The sequence below is a fragment of the Rhinolophus ferrumequinum genome, chromosome 13 (assembly GCF_004115265.2).
Source record: "Rhinolophus ferrumequinum isolate MPI-CBG mRhiFer1 chromosome 13, mRhiFer1_v1.p, whole genome shotgun sequence".
NCBI lineage: Eukaryota > Metazoa > Chordata > Mammalia > Chiroptera > Rhinolophidae > Rhinolophus > Rhinolophus ferrumequinum.
In genome coordinates, this window is record NC_046296.1 from 23862232 (window position 1) to 23879261 (window position 17030).

The 17030-nt window shown below is 37.0% G+C and overlaps 1 protein-coding gene across 1 annotated transcript in view; it reads left to right on the forward strand.

Annotated features, from left to right (window-relative positions):
• Positions 1-17030, forward strand: part of LOC117033351 (uncharacterized) — a 37468-nt gene that overhangs the window by 16067 nt on the left and 4371 nt on the right. Inside the window, exons 4-6 of the mRNA XM_033125433.1 lie at positions 7035-7153; positions 11316-11423; positions 13968-13999. Of these exons, the coding sequence (XP_032981324.1) occupies positions 7035-7153; positions 11316-11423; positions 13968-13971 (231 nt within the window). The 3' untranslated portion in view covers positions 13972-13999. The remainder of the gene's footprint in view (positions 1-7034; positions 7154-11315; positions 11424-13967; positions 14000-17030) is intronic.

A 17030-nucleotide genomic window follows, 5' to 3' on the forward strand; every position in this document is an offset into this window, starting at 1 on the left:
GAGCCCCCACAACACAGGGCTGTGAAAAGCAGTAGGGAATCTGACTGTTCAGGTGGGCCAAAAAGTTGCAGGAAACCTAGACATCCTCTTAAATAGCCCGCACGCAGACTCACTTGCTCACAGGCACCTTGGGCTCCAGCAGAGGGACGATGACTTGGGAGCCTCAGAGACATACAAGGGGTACAGACTGAGTTGTGTGGCTTTGGTGGGGAGGACTGGAGGACAGTCAGCATTTTCCCAGTGGGAGATCCACTTTCTGTGCAGCTGTCATGTAGACGCCATCTTTTCTGTGTTGAGCCCGCCCCCTCTGGCCAAATCTGTATCTGATTGGCCTTGTGAGCTCCACTGCTCCTTTCTGCTGACTCACTGGGACTCTGCCCCACCCAACTCACGAACCCCTGGAGGCACTTACTCTGCTAGCAATCAGCCCTGCCTGAATTGCACTCTTTCTTGGAAAACTATGGGAATTCAGCAGGCCCAGAAGTGTGGCAACTGGCCTCGATGTGCTCTGAGAGTTTGCTGAGTCACTCCAGGCTCAGCACTGGCACCAAATGAGAAATTACATTAACCTGGTGAATACAACTCTTCCCACTTTAGTGACTCCTTGAGACCATGCCTCACCCAACTCACATACCACATGAGGCATTGCCAGTGGCTAAACCCTAAGGAAGTCAACAGGTGGCAGCAGGCCTCAGGATGTCCTGGCTTTTTATGGAGCTACCCTGGGCCTGGTATTGGTGGCAGGCCTCTCCCATGTGCCTCCAGGCCCAGCACAGGCAGCGAACAACTGCGGATCACTTTGTGGCTCCTATCAGGTAGTCCCCAGCTGGTCACAGGCAGTGGCTGACATGGGCCTGCACTGGAGCCCCTCCCAAGAAGCCTCAGAATTAACATACTTGGAGATTGGCTTCAGTCCACAGCTGAGCACTACCCAGTTAGCCCCACAAGTGGCACACCCAAAGGGCGTCACAACAGGCATCACAGCCCACTGGGGTAAATCCCACTCCATGGGGTAAGCCTCCTACACAGTAGCCCATAAGCTGTGGATGTGGCCAAACTCTACAGCCAGTCAGCCTAAGGGTCAAAAACACCCACTGATGTGCCAAGAGCAATCAAGGCTCAACTACAATAGGATGGCACACACAACCCACACAAGGGAAACTTCTGGAGCACTCAGAGCAGGTGACCAGGGAGACTGTGCCACTGAGCCCCAAAGGACACTTACATAAGGCTACCTGGCCAAGACTGGGAGACATAGCAGATCTATCTAATACATAGAAATAAACATAGAGAGGTAGCCAAAATAAGGAAACAAAGAAATGGATCCCAAATGAAAGAACAGGAGAAAACTCCAAAAAAAGAACTAAATGAAATGGAGGCAAGCAACTTACCTGAGACAGAGTTCAAAACAAAGGTTATAAGGATGCTCAAGGAACTTAGTGAGAACTTCAACAAAGAGATAGCAAGCATAAAAAAGGACACAGAAACCATAAAAATAAACCAGTCAGAAGTGAAGAATACAATAACTAAAATGAAGAATACACCAGAAGGAATCACCAGCAAACTAGATGAAGCAGATGATCGAATCAGTGATTTGGAAGACAAGGTAGAAGAAAACACCCAATTGGAACACCAAAAAGAAAAAAGAATCCCCCCCCCCCCCAAAATGAGGATAGTTTAAAAGATCTGGGACAACATCAAGCATAACAACATTCACATCATAGGGGTACCAGAAAGAGAAGAGTGAAAGCAAGGGATTGAAAACCTATTTGAAGAAATAATGACTCGAAAACTTTCCTAATCTGGAGAAGGAAACAGACATACAAGTCCAGGAAGTGCAGAGAGTCCCAAACAAGATGAATCCAAACAGGCCCACACCAAGACACATTATAATTAGAATGGCAAAGGTTAAAGACAAAGAGAGAATCCTAAAAGCAGCAAGAGAAAGGCAACTAGTAAATTATAAGCAAGCCCCTATGAGAGTGTCAGCTGATTTCTCAACAGAAACTTTGCAGGCCAGAAGGGATTGGCACCAAATATTCAAAGTGATGAAAACAAGGATCTACAGCCAAGACTACTCTACCCAAGGCTATCATTTAAAATCAAAGGACAAATAAAGAATTTCCCAGACAAGCAAAAGCTAAAAGAGTTAATCAAACCAGTATTACAAGGAATGTTAGAGGGACTTCCTTGAGACAGAAAAAAAAAAATCAAACTTTTGAATAATAAAATGACAATAACTATGTATCTATTAACAAGTACTTTCAATATAAATGGATTAAATGCTCCAATCAAAACACATAGGAGGGCTGAATGGATAAGAAAACAAAACCTTTACATAAGCTACCTACAAGAGACTCACTTCATATTGAAAGACACACACACAGATGGAAAATAAATGGATGGAAAAGATATTTCATGAAAATGGGAATGAAGAAAACAAAAAAAGCTGTTGTAGCAATAGTTATACCAGACAAAACAGACTGTAAAACAAAGGCTATAGCAAGAGACAAAGAAGGACCCAGTAAACCCGCTTCAGGGTATTTATCTGAAGAAACTCAAACATTACTTCAAGGGGATGTGTGCATCCATATATTCACTGCAGCATTGTTTACAATGGCAAAGATGTGGAGGCAGCCTGGGTATCTGTCAATGGAAGAATGGATAAAGAGAAGGTGGTACATATGTACAAAGGAATATTGCTCGGACCATGGAAGAGAATGGGTTCTCGTCATCTGTGGAGGCATGGATGGACCTGGAGGGTACTGTGCTGAGTAAAGTATGTCAGACAGAGAAAGACAGATGCAATGTGATTTAGCATATATGTGGAATCTAAGAACAAAATTAACAAACAAACAAACAAACTCATAGATACAGAAAACATTTTGATGGTTGCCAGATGGGGTGGGATTGGGGGCAGGGTGAAAAGCTATAAGGATTAAAAATTAGGGATTACAAATTGGTAGTTACAAAACAGTCATGGGGATGTAAAGTAAAGCATAGGGAATAGAGTCAATAATATGGTAATAACTATGTATAGTGCTAGGAGAGTACTAGACTGGTCAGGGGGATCACTTCTTTAACTATATAAATGTCTAACCACTATGCCATACACCTGAAATATAAAATAATATTGAATGTCAACTGTCATTGAAAAATTAAAAGGGTGGGGAGAGGTGAAGGGCAACAAGTGGTCCAAGTCACCCGGTAAAAAACAAATGAGTCATGGCGATACAATGGCATTGGGAATATAGTTAATAATATTGTGGCAGCGTGGTACAGTGTCAGATGGCACCTGGACATATCATGGTGATCACTTCTTCAGGTATATAAATGTTGAATAACTATGGTGTACCCCTGAAACTCATATAATATTACATGTTAGCTATATTTTTAATAAAAATATTTTAAAAATAAAATGATTATAAAAAAATAAAACTAAAAAAACAGATTTATCATAATTATGTGTATGCTTGAGTGCACCTAGGGGGAATATTCAATAGAAATACATAAACATATTAATTCTGGTTATAAGATGGTGAATAATGTTTACTTTCTTATTGCTACTTTTTATACTATCAAGGTTTCTAAAAAGAATGTGCACTATTTTTTTTTTTTAATCAGAAAAAGCAGTTACATGGAGATATGTCTTTCTTTTCTCTAAAGTCAATTTCTGTTTTACTTGGACATTTTCAAGACCTCGAGTTTCACTGAAATTGGTGGGAATACGCAAGTTTGAAGGCTGAGTGAAAAATAACTTTCTGGAGGATTTTTTCCTTGTACAACCAAAAATTCCTAAAAAGCTGTTTTAGGAAGACGAGACCAGATGGGTTCCTCTGAGTGGGTGAGGGATGTTTCAAAGTGGATTTTCTTGTGGCTGAACCATATTGACAAAACACTTCCCAGGTGCCAGGAGCCACTGGTGTCATTTTCCAGGCTGTCCTGAGGTTTTTTGTGTCATCTTCTGTCTGCATTTTCAGTGACCAGTTATCATGAGTGAGAAAGACACACATATATATCCCCATATGTCTATTTTTTTAAAGTTTGCCTTAATTTTAAACATTGTTTTTGCACTCCGTGAACCTCATAGTTTCCATAGTTGGTAAATTTAAATAAAGAAAGCTATTGTTTGCAAAAGAATAGTAAGTAGAAAAGCTCTCAAATTTCTCTCTTGATTAGTTAGAATTAAAGAATAGGATGAAACCTTAAAGTCATCCACGCTGAGTTTTAATTGCAGTTCTTTCACACATCAACTCTTTGACTTTGCTGATGCTACTAAACTCTATGCCTCAGTTTCCTCACCTGCCAAGTGGAGAGGATCATAGCTATGAGTATAGCCACCCCATAGGCTGGTTAGTAAGTATGCAATCATGCAGTAAATGCTAACTCAATACATAACCTGATCGATGTTAACTATAATTAATTATCATTCAGTTTGCTTCAATTCCAGGAGCCCACAACAAACACAAATAATTGATTCATGTAATCTATTGTAATTGAGTGTGTGCAATGACATCTAAGGGGTGTAAGTGGGCTCCCTGTAGCAGAAGCAGTGCGAGTGTTAAGGTGACCCCCTTTGCTCAGCCTTCCTTTTCTGAATTCTACTTCATTTATTATCATTCACAATTGCCTTTGTGAGATGGGTTGTCTTACACCGCAGCCCCTGTCCTGCAAAATGCATTGAATTTAGCCAGGAAACATTACTTCCAGTTCCAGCTAAGTTGCTGCATAGCTCTGAGCTCTTGTACTTCCTTATTTTCTCTCTATTTGCCTTCACTTCTCAAATGGTCAGATGAAATAACACCCACCTTATGTACATCACACAAATAAGGGCAAAAATTAGATCATGGATGTACATTAGCAACTATATGATGATCTACAGAAAAGGAGCTAAGTTCATTATTATCCTATGAGCTATTTCACTGATCTTGGTTGAGTACTTCACTTGAGTACTCAGTGGGACCAAAAGGCCTTGAAAACGGAAGCATATGATAGAAGAGCTTTTCCTGAAGTTACCTGATAATGTTCGGTCTGCTGTGTGGGGAAAAAGAAAGGTGAGAGAAAGACGGCATCCTCTAATGTCTGATTCGTCTCTATACACCTGTCTTTGAAACGTACGCCTTAAACAAACACAGCTTTATGAGATATAATTCACTTACAATAAAGAGCATGTATTTACAGCACAATTTGAATTTTTGACATCTGTATAAATCCATGAAACTATTGCCGCAGTGAAGATAGTGGGTATGTCCATCACCAGAAGTTTTCTCATACCTCTTTGTGATCCCTTCCTGACCCCAGTACACTACTGATCTACCTTCTGTTGCTATATATTAGTTTGCAATTTCTAAAATTTTATATAAATAGAATCACACATGTGTTCCTCTTTTGTCTGGCTTACTTCGTATGGTATAATTTTTTGAGACCCATCCATGCTGTCGTGTGTGTCTGTCACTAATGTTTTCCTTTTTATTGATGAGTAGTAGTATTTCTACACAGTGTTTTGTTTATCCATTCACCTATTGATGGCTGCTTGGGTTGTTTCCAGTTTGGAGTTATTATAAATAAAACTGCTATAAACATTTGTGTAAAAGTCTTTTTATAGACATATGCCTTCATTTCTCTTGGGTAAATATCAAGGAGTGGAATGGCTGAATCATTTGGTATGTGTATATTTAACTTTTTATGAAACAGCCAAACTGTTTTCCTAAAAGGTTGTTCCATTTTACATTTCCACCAGAAGACTACGAGAGCTCAGGCTTTCTCCAGATTCTAGCCAACACTTGGTATTGTCAATCTTTTTAATTTTAATTATTCTACTACGTTACAGTTTATCTCATGTGGTTTTAATTTGTATTTCCTTAATAATTAAAGATATTGAGTATTTTTGCATGTGCTTATTGGTTATTTGTGTATCTTTATTTGAGAAATGTCTATTCAAATCCTTTGTCCATTTTTAAATTGGCTTATTTATTTTTTATTGTTGAGTTTCAAGATTTCTTTATATATTCTGGACATAAATTCCTTATCAGGTATATGATTTACAAATATTTTGTTCCACTTTGTTTCACTTTCTTGCTCAAATTTTTAAAAATTTGGTGAAATCCAATTATCTATTTTTCCTTTCGTTGCTTCTGCTTTTAGTGTCACAGCTAAGAAACCACTGCCTCATCCAATGTCAGAAAGATATTTCTCCTCCAAGTTTTACAGGGTTAGATTTGCATTTAGATTTATGATCCATTTTGATTTAATTTTTGTATATGGTATGACACATGAATTAAAGTTCATTTTTTACATATGTATATTCAATTGTTTCAGCATCATTTATTGAAAAGATTATTCTTTCTCCACTGAATTGCCTTTGTACCTTGTCAAAAATCAGTTGTCCATATATGTGTTGATCTGTTTCTGAACTCTCTATTCTGTTTCCTTGAATCATTTGTCTATTGTTTTGATTTCTGTACCTTTATAAGAAGTCTTGAAATCAAGTAGTGTTAGTCCTCCAACTTTGTTCTTTTTCAAATTTGTTTTGGCTATTCTAGGTATTTTGCACTTCCATTTGAATTTTTGAACCAGTTTGTTAGTTTCTACAAAAAAAATACGTACTGAGATTGTGATAAGAACTGTGTTGACTCTGTAGATCAATTTGGAGACAGCTGACATCTTAACATTAATGGGTTTTCTGAGCTATGAATATGGTGCATCTCAATTTAGTTAGGCTTTCTTTAATTTCCACAGTATTTTGTAGTTTTCAATGAGAGCTCTTCATCTTTCATTCAATTTATCCCTGAGTATTAATGTCTTTAAAGAATGGACATTATGTTTTAGAACTGTTTGAAATAACAGGAAAATTGAGAAGATAGTAGAGAGATTTCCCACATACCTCACACCGAGTTTCTCCTATGTTTAACATCTTACAGATACTATATCTGTTACAATTAATGAACCAATATGCACATATTATTATTAACTAAAGTCCATAAGTTATTCATATTACATTAATGTTGTTTGTCTAATTCTTTTTTTATTTCCAGGATCCTATCCAGGAGACCACATTATACGCCAAACCATCTTTCAAAGGGGCCGTACCATTTTGCATTCCCACCAGTGATGAGAAGGAGCTCCTGCTGCTCGACATCTTTGTCAGCACTTGGTATTGTCAGATTTTTGGATTTTAGTCATTCTAATGATTGTGTAGTAGTATCGCATTGTTGCTTTAATTTGCAATTCCCTAGTGGCGAGTGATGTCCAACATCTTTTCATGCTTATTTGTCACCTGTATATTTCTGTTGTAAGGTGAGATGATTGCCTGCTGTTTAATGGGGTGTTTTTTTCTTACGGTTGAGTTTTAAGAATTCTTTGTATATTCTGGATACAAGACCTTTATCAGCTATGTATTTTTCACAGTCTGTGGCTTGTCTTTTCATTCTCTTAACAAGGTCTTTTGCAGAACAGAAATTTCTAATTTTAATGAAATCCAATTAACAATTTTGTTTTTCATGAATCACGCTTTTGGTATTGTGTGGTAGGCATCACGGTAATGTAGGCCTTACAGAATGAACTGGGAAGTATTCCCTCCTTTTCAATTCTCTGGAATTTAGATAGAGTTGGTATTATTTCTCATAGAGTTTGATAGAATTCACAAGTGAAACTATTTGGGCCTGTTGTTACTTGTTAATGTTTATATAAATATTTTTTGTTTTTTGGTTTTTTGGTGGGAAGGTTTTTAACTGCAATTTCAATTTCTTTAACAGATAGGGATATTTAGGTTATCTGTTTCTTTTTTAGTAAGCTTTGGTAATTGTGTCTTTCAAGAATCTGTCCCTTTAATCAAGTTGTTGAATTTATTGGCATAAAGGTGTTCAAAATAGTATCTTATTACTCTGAAGTGTGGCACCTGTCTCATTCTATCCCCTACTTGGTATTCCTGCATCCTCAGCTCCACTTCCTCAACTCAAAGAGTCTGCTGTGCTCTATCTGGGTTCCTCCTCCCTGCACCACAGCTTGGAAACTCTCTTGACACAAGAATAGGGCTTACCTCCTTTTTCGCTTCTCCTTTGGGGATCACTGTCCTTTATATCATGTTATCCAGTGCCTTGAAAACTGTTGTTTCTTGTTGTTCTCTCTCCCTCTTTCTTCCTTCCTTTTTTCTCTCTCTCTTTCTCTCTGTCTCTCTTTCTTTTGTGGAAAGTGATGTTGAAAATTGTCTGGTTTCCAGTTGCTTCAGGTAGAATAATAAATCTGATCCTTGTTACTCCACCTTGGCCAGAAGCAGAAGTCTCACTTGGTTTTTAAAGCCTTAAGACAAATAGCTCCCACTTTAACATCATGCATTTATATTTTCCCAAGTAAACCGGCTTTTTCAAGTGTCTATGCCAATAGTTTTCACAAGCTAGTGGTTTTCAGAATCCCCCAGGAAGCCCAGTAGAAATGCTTATTCCTGTGCCCCCTCCAAGAAATTCTGACTGTGTGGTTTTGGAGTTCGCTTAGTGATATGTCTCTGAGTATTCTGATAATGGTGGTCTGAAGAGAATGGTGGACTTTGAGAAACACTGCAACTATTTTGCATACTATTTCCTCTAACTAGAATTCCTGTCTTACTTTTAAAGTTAGCCTGTCTTCTGGAAAATCTTTACCAGCCCCTCCAGGCTGAGTTAGTCACTTCTTCCCTTGTGTTCATATATCACTTTTTAAAAAACATATCTTTATTTCTATACTTGCTACAGTGCACTATAATTATTTGTGTTTTTTATCTCTAGCACGAGATTATAAACTCCGTAAATTCTAAAATAGTGCCTGGCACATAGGTGATGCTTGGTAAATTGTTATTTTTAGAATATGTACATAAATGATTGGGCAAGAAGGACAAAGATATCAAATAAAGTTTCAAGTTCAAAACCTGAGATCCATAGTGTTCACAATTCACAATACTCACACAAGAATGGCCTTGGATACTTGTTAAAACACAGAGTCCCGACCTGATGTGGATCTATTCGGTTGGGCTCTAGGGTCAGTATTGAGACTTGTTTGGGATGTGATCTAAAGCAATCCTTCCAAAATCTGGCCAATAATCAGAATCACATGTGGGGCTTTCACCAACACACATCCTGGGGTCCTGTCTTCAAAGATTCTGAGCAATGCAGTACGGGGTAGAGGCTAGGATTCCATATTTTTTAAAGCCCCCTAGTGATTCTTACGATTAATCAGCCAGGTTTGAGAACTGCTGGTTGGCTTATAGCTGTTCTTATTCAGAGATACAGGTCAAAATCACCTCAGAAAAATTTTAAAGTTCACATGTTTAGTTCCCAACCTCAGGGCATTTGATTCAGAAGTTTAAACTTCTGTGACTATGATTTGCGATTCATTCCTGCTAGAAAAGTTTTAGTTTGGTGAATGCGGAATGAAGGGTGGTGTCTCTCCCTTCCTTGGAGATTAACTTCATGCAAACCAATTGACTCTGGGTTTGATCGCCCCCTTCCTCCTTCCACATAAGGATATCCTGGCAGGATTGAAAGACACAATAGCTTTCTTCTCCTTTCCCCACTTCTTCACGGATTTTGCTGTCTGCTTCTTAGTTCCACAGCCTGCGTGTAGGAGCTGCTCAATAAATGTTTTGAATTAAACTGCCATTATTTGATTATAATAACTGAGGAACTGGCATTGCAAAAAAAAAAAACAACAACAACAAAAACCGTTGTCCCTCCTTTCCCTCTCCCCACACCACCATAAGATTAAGTAGGCTGTTCAAGTTTTCAACCTACCACCCTCTTCCAAGCACTGAGATCTGCAGCAGAATAAGAAGAGGGGGCTGGTGATCTTGACAGTGTCAGGAGAGAGGGGGAGAAGTGGTGGAAAAAGCTGAGGCATGCGTGTAACTTCAGGAAACTCATTTCACCCGAATTAAAATATATTCAGGTCTGCCTGGCTCTGACACAAGCCTGCTGTAACCAGTGTCACTCTGGATATCAAGGGATGGAGGTAAACTATGGCAGAAAATGGTTTGATTCCTTCCTTCTCTTCCGCTTCTGCCTTCTGGGCTCCTCCATGCGGCGGTGTCACCTCTTTGCTTCGCTCTGACTGACTGATGTCCAGACCACGGTCATGTTTTACTTTAGCAGAGTTACTTATCCTCAGTAGATATGGATGGGCTTGACAGCTTAAGAGCTAACAACTGTCTAACTGTTAACTCTGTGAGAGGTAATCATTTTGAGGAGTTTGCCAGTTGCTTTGAGAAGGGGAAAACAATGCCTCCTACCACAGTTATATGGAGTCCGCTATCATCCATTGTACCAACTCAGGGGGTAAAAACCGTGGACCGACAACTGGGTCAGTGTCCCAACACCCTTTAGTAAAATGAATCTTAAATAAGCACACTTATTCTGCAGTTTATAATCTTTTATAGTCAGTGTTTAATCCTTTTGCTCTCTCCTTGTCTAATCAGAACTAGGACACTAGGAACAAACAAGTTCCTTGTGAGCTTCTCACAGCTAGCAGGTTTTGAGCTGTTTGCATGTCATGTAACAATTCATCACTTGGGGTTTTTAAAGGACTTATAAGGTGCTCAAATCCATTGAAATGAATGGAAATGTGTTCAGATAGGGTCATTCACAAACAAGCTTCCTGGGTATTTTTATCTACGAGAGGGCCCTTGTTCAAAAGGTCTGAAGAATAACTCTTTGTAATGAAAGATCACCTTACTTTCCACTGATACAGAGACTCAGAACAGAGTCACATTCACTGGCTCCTCCAGTAAGTCTCCCTCCTGCAAAGTTGGATTATTGGAAAATGGCAGTTATCAAGAGGACACTTTTGTCAATTTCAGTGGATTGGATTCTCAGCTTCAAATTAGCAAAGGGCTTCCCCCCACCCCCCTTTTAAATGTCCTTGCTTCTTGAAACACTAATAGCGGGTAAAGGACAGTAAGTGATTGCATATGGAAAATGAAAATGCTCACTAATTTCAACATGAAAGGTTGGGCGGTTCGAATAATTATGCTTGCGTAAGTGGTCTAGCTTTTCACTTTGAGTTTAAGTTACGTTTCTTTACACTTCAGAACTTTATTTCAGATCACATGGCTACCTTGTACCACCAAACTGATATTGTCCATATCTCTAAAAGAAGTATCCTCTTAGAGAATGCAAAAGAAGACTATTAAAACAAACAAGGTTTTTGTGCCTTTGAAAAAATGTAATCCATGCTGTAACACAGTATTCTTATAAAAAACGAAATTAAATTTCTTATTAGAGAAACTTCAGATTGGTTATTTTATTGAAAAATTGCAGGGATATAATACATCTTTATTCGTTTGCTTTCAGTCTATCGGAAAGTATAGCTTTCCATGCTGAGATCTTGAATGCATTGGACTGGCTGGTGATACTGGAAACTTTATCAGCATTCTATGTTTATGTAACTTTGATTTGGAGGTGAGCATATACCTTTTCATGTGGAAATATTTACGTTTCTGAGGAATCATTTTAATCTGAAGATGTCGTACAATTTGGGGGTCTCAGTGTATTGACTCGGATGACGAAATTTGCAACTGAAGCTACAAATTGTGCTTTCAGAAATTACGACTTTTTTTTTTTTTAAGCAAATGTAGTGGCAAATCAGATGCTTTCCTCTAAAGCAACAAAGTGGCAGCATCTCCTGAATATATGTCTTTGCCTGTGTCTAAATGTCTATCGACTCACCTGATCCATTAGTCGTCACTGACAAATGCCGATAGCCCACAAGCATGACGGACAAGATTAAATATCTCTCCAAGGACTGATCAGAAGCATAACTGCATGGGATTCATATTTTTCTTTACATGTAACTTACTTGAATATAAAAGCTGAACAACAATACAAGTAATTGGTAATTTAGGGGGGTTAATACAGCATTTCACATCAATAAAGTGTTTGACTGTCAACAGATAACCAACTAACACCACGGTGAACCAGTTGGTTCAGTTGGATTCATATCTTATATAGCTCCATAAAAATTTTCCTATTATGAATGTCTGTTGTACATTTGGAAAAAGTACTGAAAATTGCTTAATGAGTGAACACACAAACCTAATACAAAGACAGCACTTAACTCCACAGTCCTCATGTGAGCTTTTTAAATGAATCGTGTGTTAAACTGAAAAGTGTATTCTATATGGAGCAGAAAGCTTTTCTTTGAAAGCTTAATAGTTCTCTCTCAGCATTTAGCTGTATGAATTTTAGTAAATCACTTCTGCCATCCTAGCCTCTGTTTCCCCATCTGTGAAATGGTGACAATAATATAACTTATCTACTTTGTTAGTGCCATAAAGAGATCAAATGAAAACATACGGCAAGGCACTTTACCACTAAATCCTAATAATTACTATAAAAATCTAGCTAAAGGGGAGAGTGGTTATTCTTTCCCCACGATTGCTTTAGCATTCTTGGGCTCAGTATTTTTTAATCTTCAGCTATTCACAAATCACTTTCATGATTATTGCCATATCTTTGCTTCCCCATGCTATTATTTGCATAATTTTCTTTAAATCTTCTTTAAAATAGAAATACAAGTATTTTAAAAGGGAATTTATGTCATGGTCATAAATGGGATTGCAATACCACTCCTATGAACAGAAGGTACTAGGAAAAGTAAATAAAATACAAACCAAGTAATAGGCGTTGCTCTGGATAACACCCCGTGTTATGTGCAGGACATTTTGAGAAGCACTGGGTCAGGAGATGGTGATGATTCTCTTTGAGGCTTTGACTACAAAAGTGGGGATTCTGGGTGGGGCAAGGAACCGGCCCTGAACCCCATGCTTAACCTTGCCTGCTTTCCTCTTCTCAGCCCAAATTTTCTGGCCCTAGGGGTGACAAATTAGCGGCCACTGGGTTGTGACACCAGGGAAGCTGTAAGGGAGAGGTCGATGGCCAATTAGGTTCTTCTCTTTCCTTATACATAAGGGATATTTTTGTGGTGTCTGCTCAATTGGAATGTGTGACTAACTGCCAAGGAGGGTCACAGGAGTAAAATAAGAGACACCGTTAATGCTTAGCCAATAAATAGAGCATTTTATTGGATCTGAGTCTGTGAGGCAGACTGCACTCTGTTTTGAAAAACAGCGGCAGATTTGCTGCTCTCTGTGTTGTAAAAAGTAAAAGATTTGTCTGACTTCCAAAGTGCATCTTTGAAAATGGAGAGAGCGCAGTTATATCTTTAAGCTTCTCGGTCACTGTGTGTCTGTTTCTATGAGGAGTAAATTTAAGATGTAAAGCTTCCATTTAGACCATGAAGGGGGAAAAATAAAACCTTTTTTCCACTGCTGGGGAAGTTCCTTATCCTCCTCCTGGCATTTTGTTGGTGTATGTACAGAGACGATACATTTATTAGTTCAATTGAACATACTTAAAACAGGAAATGTACCGTAAAAATCACATAAAATTTTCTAATCTATATATAAATATACTATATAGAGAGCATGCCAAGAATGTATACACATTTTAAGAAAGGAAGAAACTGTATTAAAATTACGCTGATGGTAACCACTTTGAGCACCTCTTGTAATTGCAGAAGTCAAAAGCGACTTGTATTCATCTTTTGTTATCGGTATATATTGAGTATTACAATTTTAATAGTTTTTTTTCCTTTCTTAAAATGTGTATACATTTTTGCAGCACTGTCTGTATATATTATAAACATATATTTTAATATGTAACCTTTTACACCATTCTCTCCTTTCAAAGAGCTTGGCAAATTCCAAAGTTACTTGAATCTCAGATCATCCTAGAAAATGTGCTACATACCTCACTGTTGAATATCACTATGGTCACCTTCGAAGTACTCCCCTTGGGAAGCTATTCACTGATGCCAGTGCCTAGTCCACCCTTCAAAGCAATTTTGGAACTCTTTTTCTGGAATGGCCATCAGAGCTATTGTCATATTACCCTTGATGTCCTGAATGTCATCCAAATGTCTTTCAATATTTCCTTTATCTTCAGGTAAAGGAAGAAGTCATTGGGGGCCAGATCAGGTGAGTAGGGAGGGTGTTGCAATACAGTTATTTGTTTACTGGCTAAAAACTCCATCAGTGCGGTATGAGTTGGTGCATTCTTGTGATACAAGAGCCATGAATTGTTGGCGAAAAGTTCAGGTCGCCTAACTTTTCCCGCAGCCTTTTCAGCACTTCCAAATAGTAAACTTGGTTAACTTTGTCCAGTTGGTACAAATTCATAATGAAAAATCCCTCAGATATCAAAGAAGGTTAGCAACATCGTTGCAACAAGTTCTTGAACTTAATTGTCAGACCTCGTATATAACACAAGTCTTTCAAAGAGTTAAAAATGCTTTCATATGTTATCTCATTGTATTTCTACCATTTCACAGAGGTAGGAGTAAAAAGATGCAATAATTTTCACTGAAAATAAACATCATGATTCCTCTTTACAAACAGACAAAACTAGGTCCAAAGATGTAACATCATATTTCCCATAGATTAAAATGTGAGGTTCGATTCACCAGGAATTGAGCTTTTATTTCAAAAGTATCCTTGCCTACATGGGTTAGTCCGCCCCTCTGTTGATAGCTCTTGATATCCCTCCCACCCCTCTTGTTGTTGCGATTTCAATAGGTTTTAGTTCATCCAGGCAAGGATTTTAATCAATTTCTATACCTGTATAATTTTGTTCTCATTGAAGGTACTTCCTACCAAAAATCTCACATGATAACAAAGAGTTCAGTATTGGTGTTAGAAATACCAAATATTTCAAACTTTGAGGTATGTAATATTTTGCAATTTGCCATCCTAAAGCTTAGGGCTCTTTCTCCAAAATGCAGGAGACTTCTGTAGATTGTGCAGGCTCATCAGAGAAAGTGACAGTGAGGAGTCTAAATGCAACTCTAATCATAAACGGAATCCTCCTGCAACTGTTCATACATGAGATATGAATATTTGAAAGACCATTGCTTCTTTTCAATTTTCTTTATTAACTCTTGAAAATGTAGCTCACTCAAATAATTGTATTCATGACTAGTTTGATGCGGTTATATGTTATCAAAGAACTGAAAGTCTTGAATTTCTAACACTTATTACTTTCTTCAAGCCATTTTTAAAGGAAAATAATAATATGCTTAAAGTTCTGTTTTACTGTGCACAGACTACAATCCCAGGAGCATCCATTATTAGTACACATTAAAAATTCATTGATGAAAGTTTAAAATTCTTTAAAATCATTTGAAATGCCAACAGGCAATTCTCTATTATACTGCCATTGATTATAAGAATTCTAAAAATGATTTCCTTGACATCTGCCTGCCTAAAATTATATCCATTGGACTCAAGAAGCACAGATTAATTATTCTTGTTTTTAGGACTGGAGCTGCAAATGCTTTGAAGAGAAATTGGCCCAATGTACTAGGCAAATTACTAATTCAGAAGTGGAATAAAAATCAGTCTGCACATTATAAAAACAAATCCATAAGCACAGGGAACATCAATTTCAGGCTTTCTTTGCTAGTTATATTTAGCTCCTTTTCTTTCTTGCTCTTATCACATGCAAGCATATCCTGGCTTGACTAAAATCTATTTTGATCTCCTAACGAACTTATAGACCATCTCTCCATAAGACATTATTTCTCTTGTATTCGAACACATCTCTGGGGCCACATAAAACCATAAGACAATAGAAATGATTGTAAGGTCTGACTATCATTTATTCATGATTGAATTGAGAAATATCTTGGAGCTAAAATCATATATATATATATATATATATATATGATTTATACTATAATATATATGTATAATAATTCATGAAGAAATTCTAGGTAAAACTGAACAAAACACAAATTATTATAAAATGACAAAGCCTTATTAGTAATAAATATAGTTTCAATCCTAATAAATAATGCAGACAAACAATTAAGGCAATGATTAAGCTAAGAGCAAAGAGCCCTAGTTATATTTTCAGAACATAGATTCTATAGAATTTTTCCTCTTTAATCAAAAAGCTTGAAATGATTCCCAATTTATCATACAAATTTTGTAAAACTATGATTGATTTCATTGTTTAAATTCAGCTTTATTGCTTCACAAAAATTCTCATAAATAATCTTGTATAATCTTTCCTTCTAAAGTGATATACTAATTAATTTCAATTAAATATATGTAAAAGAAGATATATTTTGAAAAATGCGTCTTCCTTGCCATTTGTTAATATATTGAAAAAGTGTAAACCTTGAAACATTTAGCATAGAAAATATTCATTTTTGGTAATTTCTCAAGGGGGCAATTTATTAAATGAAAGGCTTTTACCATTAGCTAAAAGCAGCCCTGTAAATCATGGGTGTCATCAAACTGCTTCATCACTTCATTAATTTAAAAGATTATTATATGCGTAACTGACATAATTTTGAACAATGTTACATGGTTAATATATTAATCTAGAAAAGCAGAAATGACATGCTTATTTGATTTATTTTTGCAATTGTATCATTTTAGAACTTTGCCTCTGACTTTTACTAACAGAACAAATGATTCAGTGTCTCACTGCTAATTTTATTGAGGTCTCCTCCCTGCTAATGCTTTGCCAGTAGTAATGTCTCCTGGTCACTTAATTTTAAAATACATTTCTAAGAGTGCAAGACAAAGCCGTTAAAAAACTACCTTTTTTTTTTTTTAAGTCCAGTGGTCAAAAATAGAATACATACTTTTCTATAGTGATAACTGTGAGATTTAATTTTGGAGAATGTCTCATTATTAAGGTAGTATTGTTTTAATTATGTACATTTATAAATTATTTCTGCTTTATGTTTTATAACCTCTTTTCTGAATATCTATGCATTTATGAAAATCACTTCAGAGATTGTGCATTGCAATGATCTGATTAAATGATTCTTTAATGATTCTTTTTTTTTTTTTTTTGTCATTGTAGTTGCTAACTTTCCTGGGTATTTTGTGAAAGGCTAAAGAAGTAAGAGAAGTCGTCGGATTAAATTTTATCTATGTCTATTTTTGATTATGCCTGAGATAAAGACTTTTCCTCCCTCTTTGATTTCAAATTTGG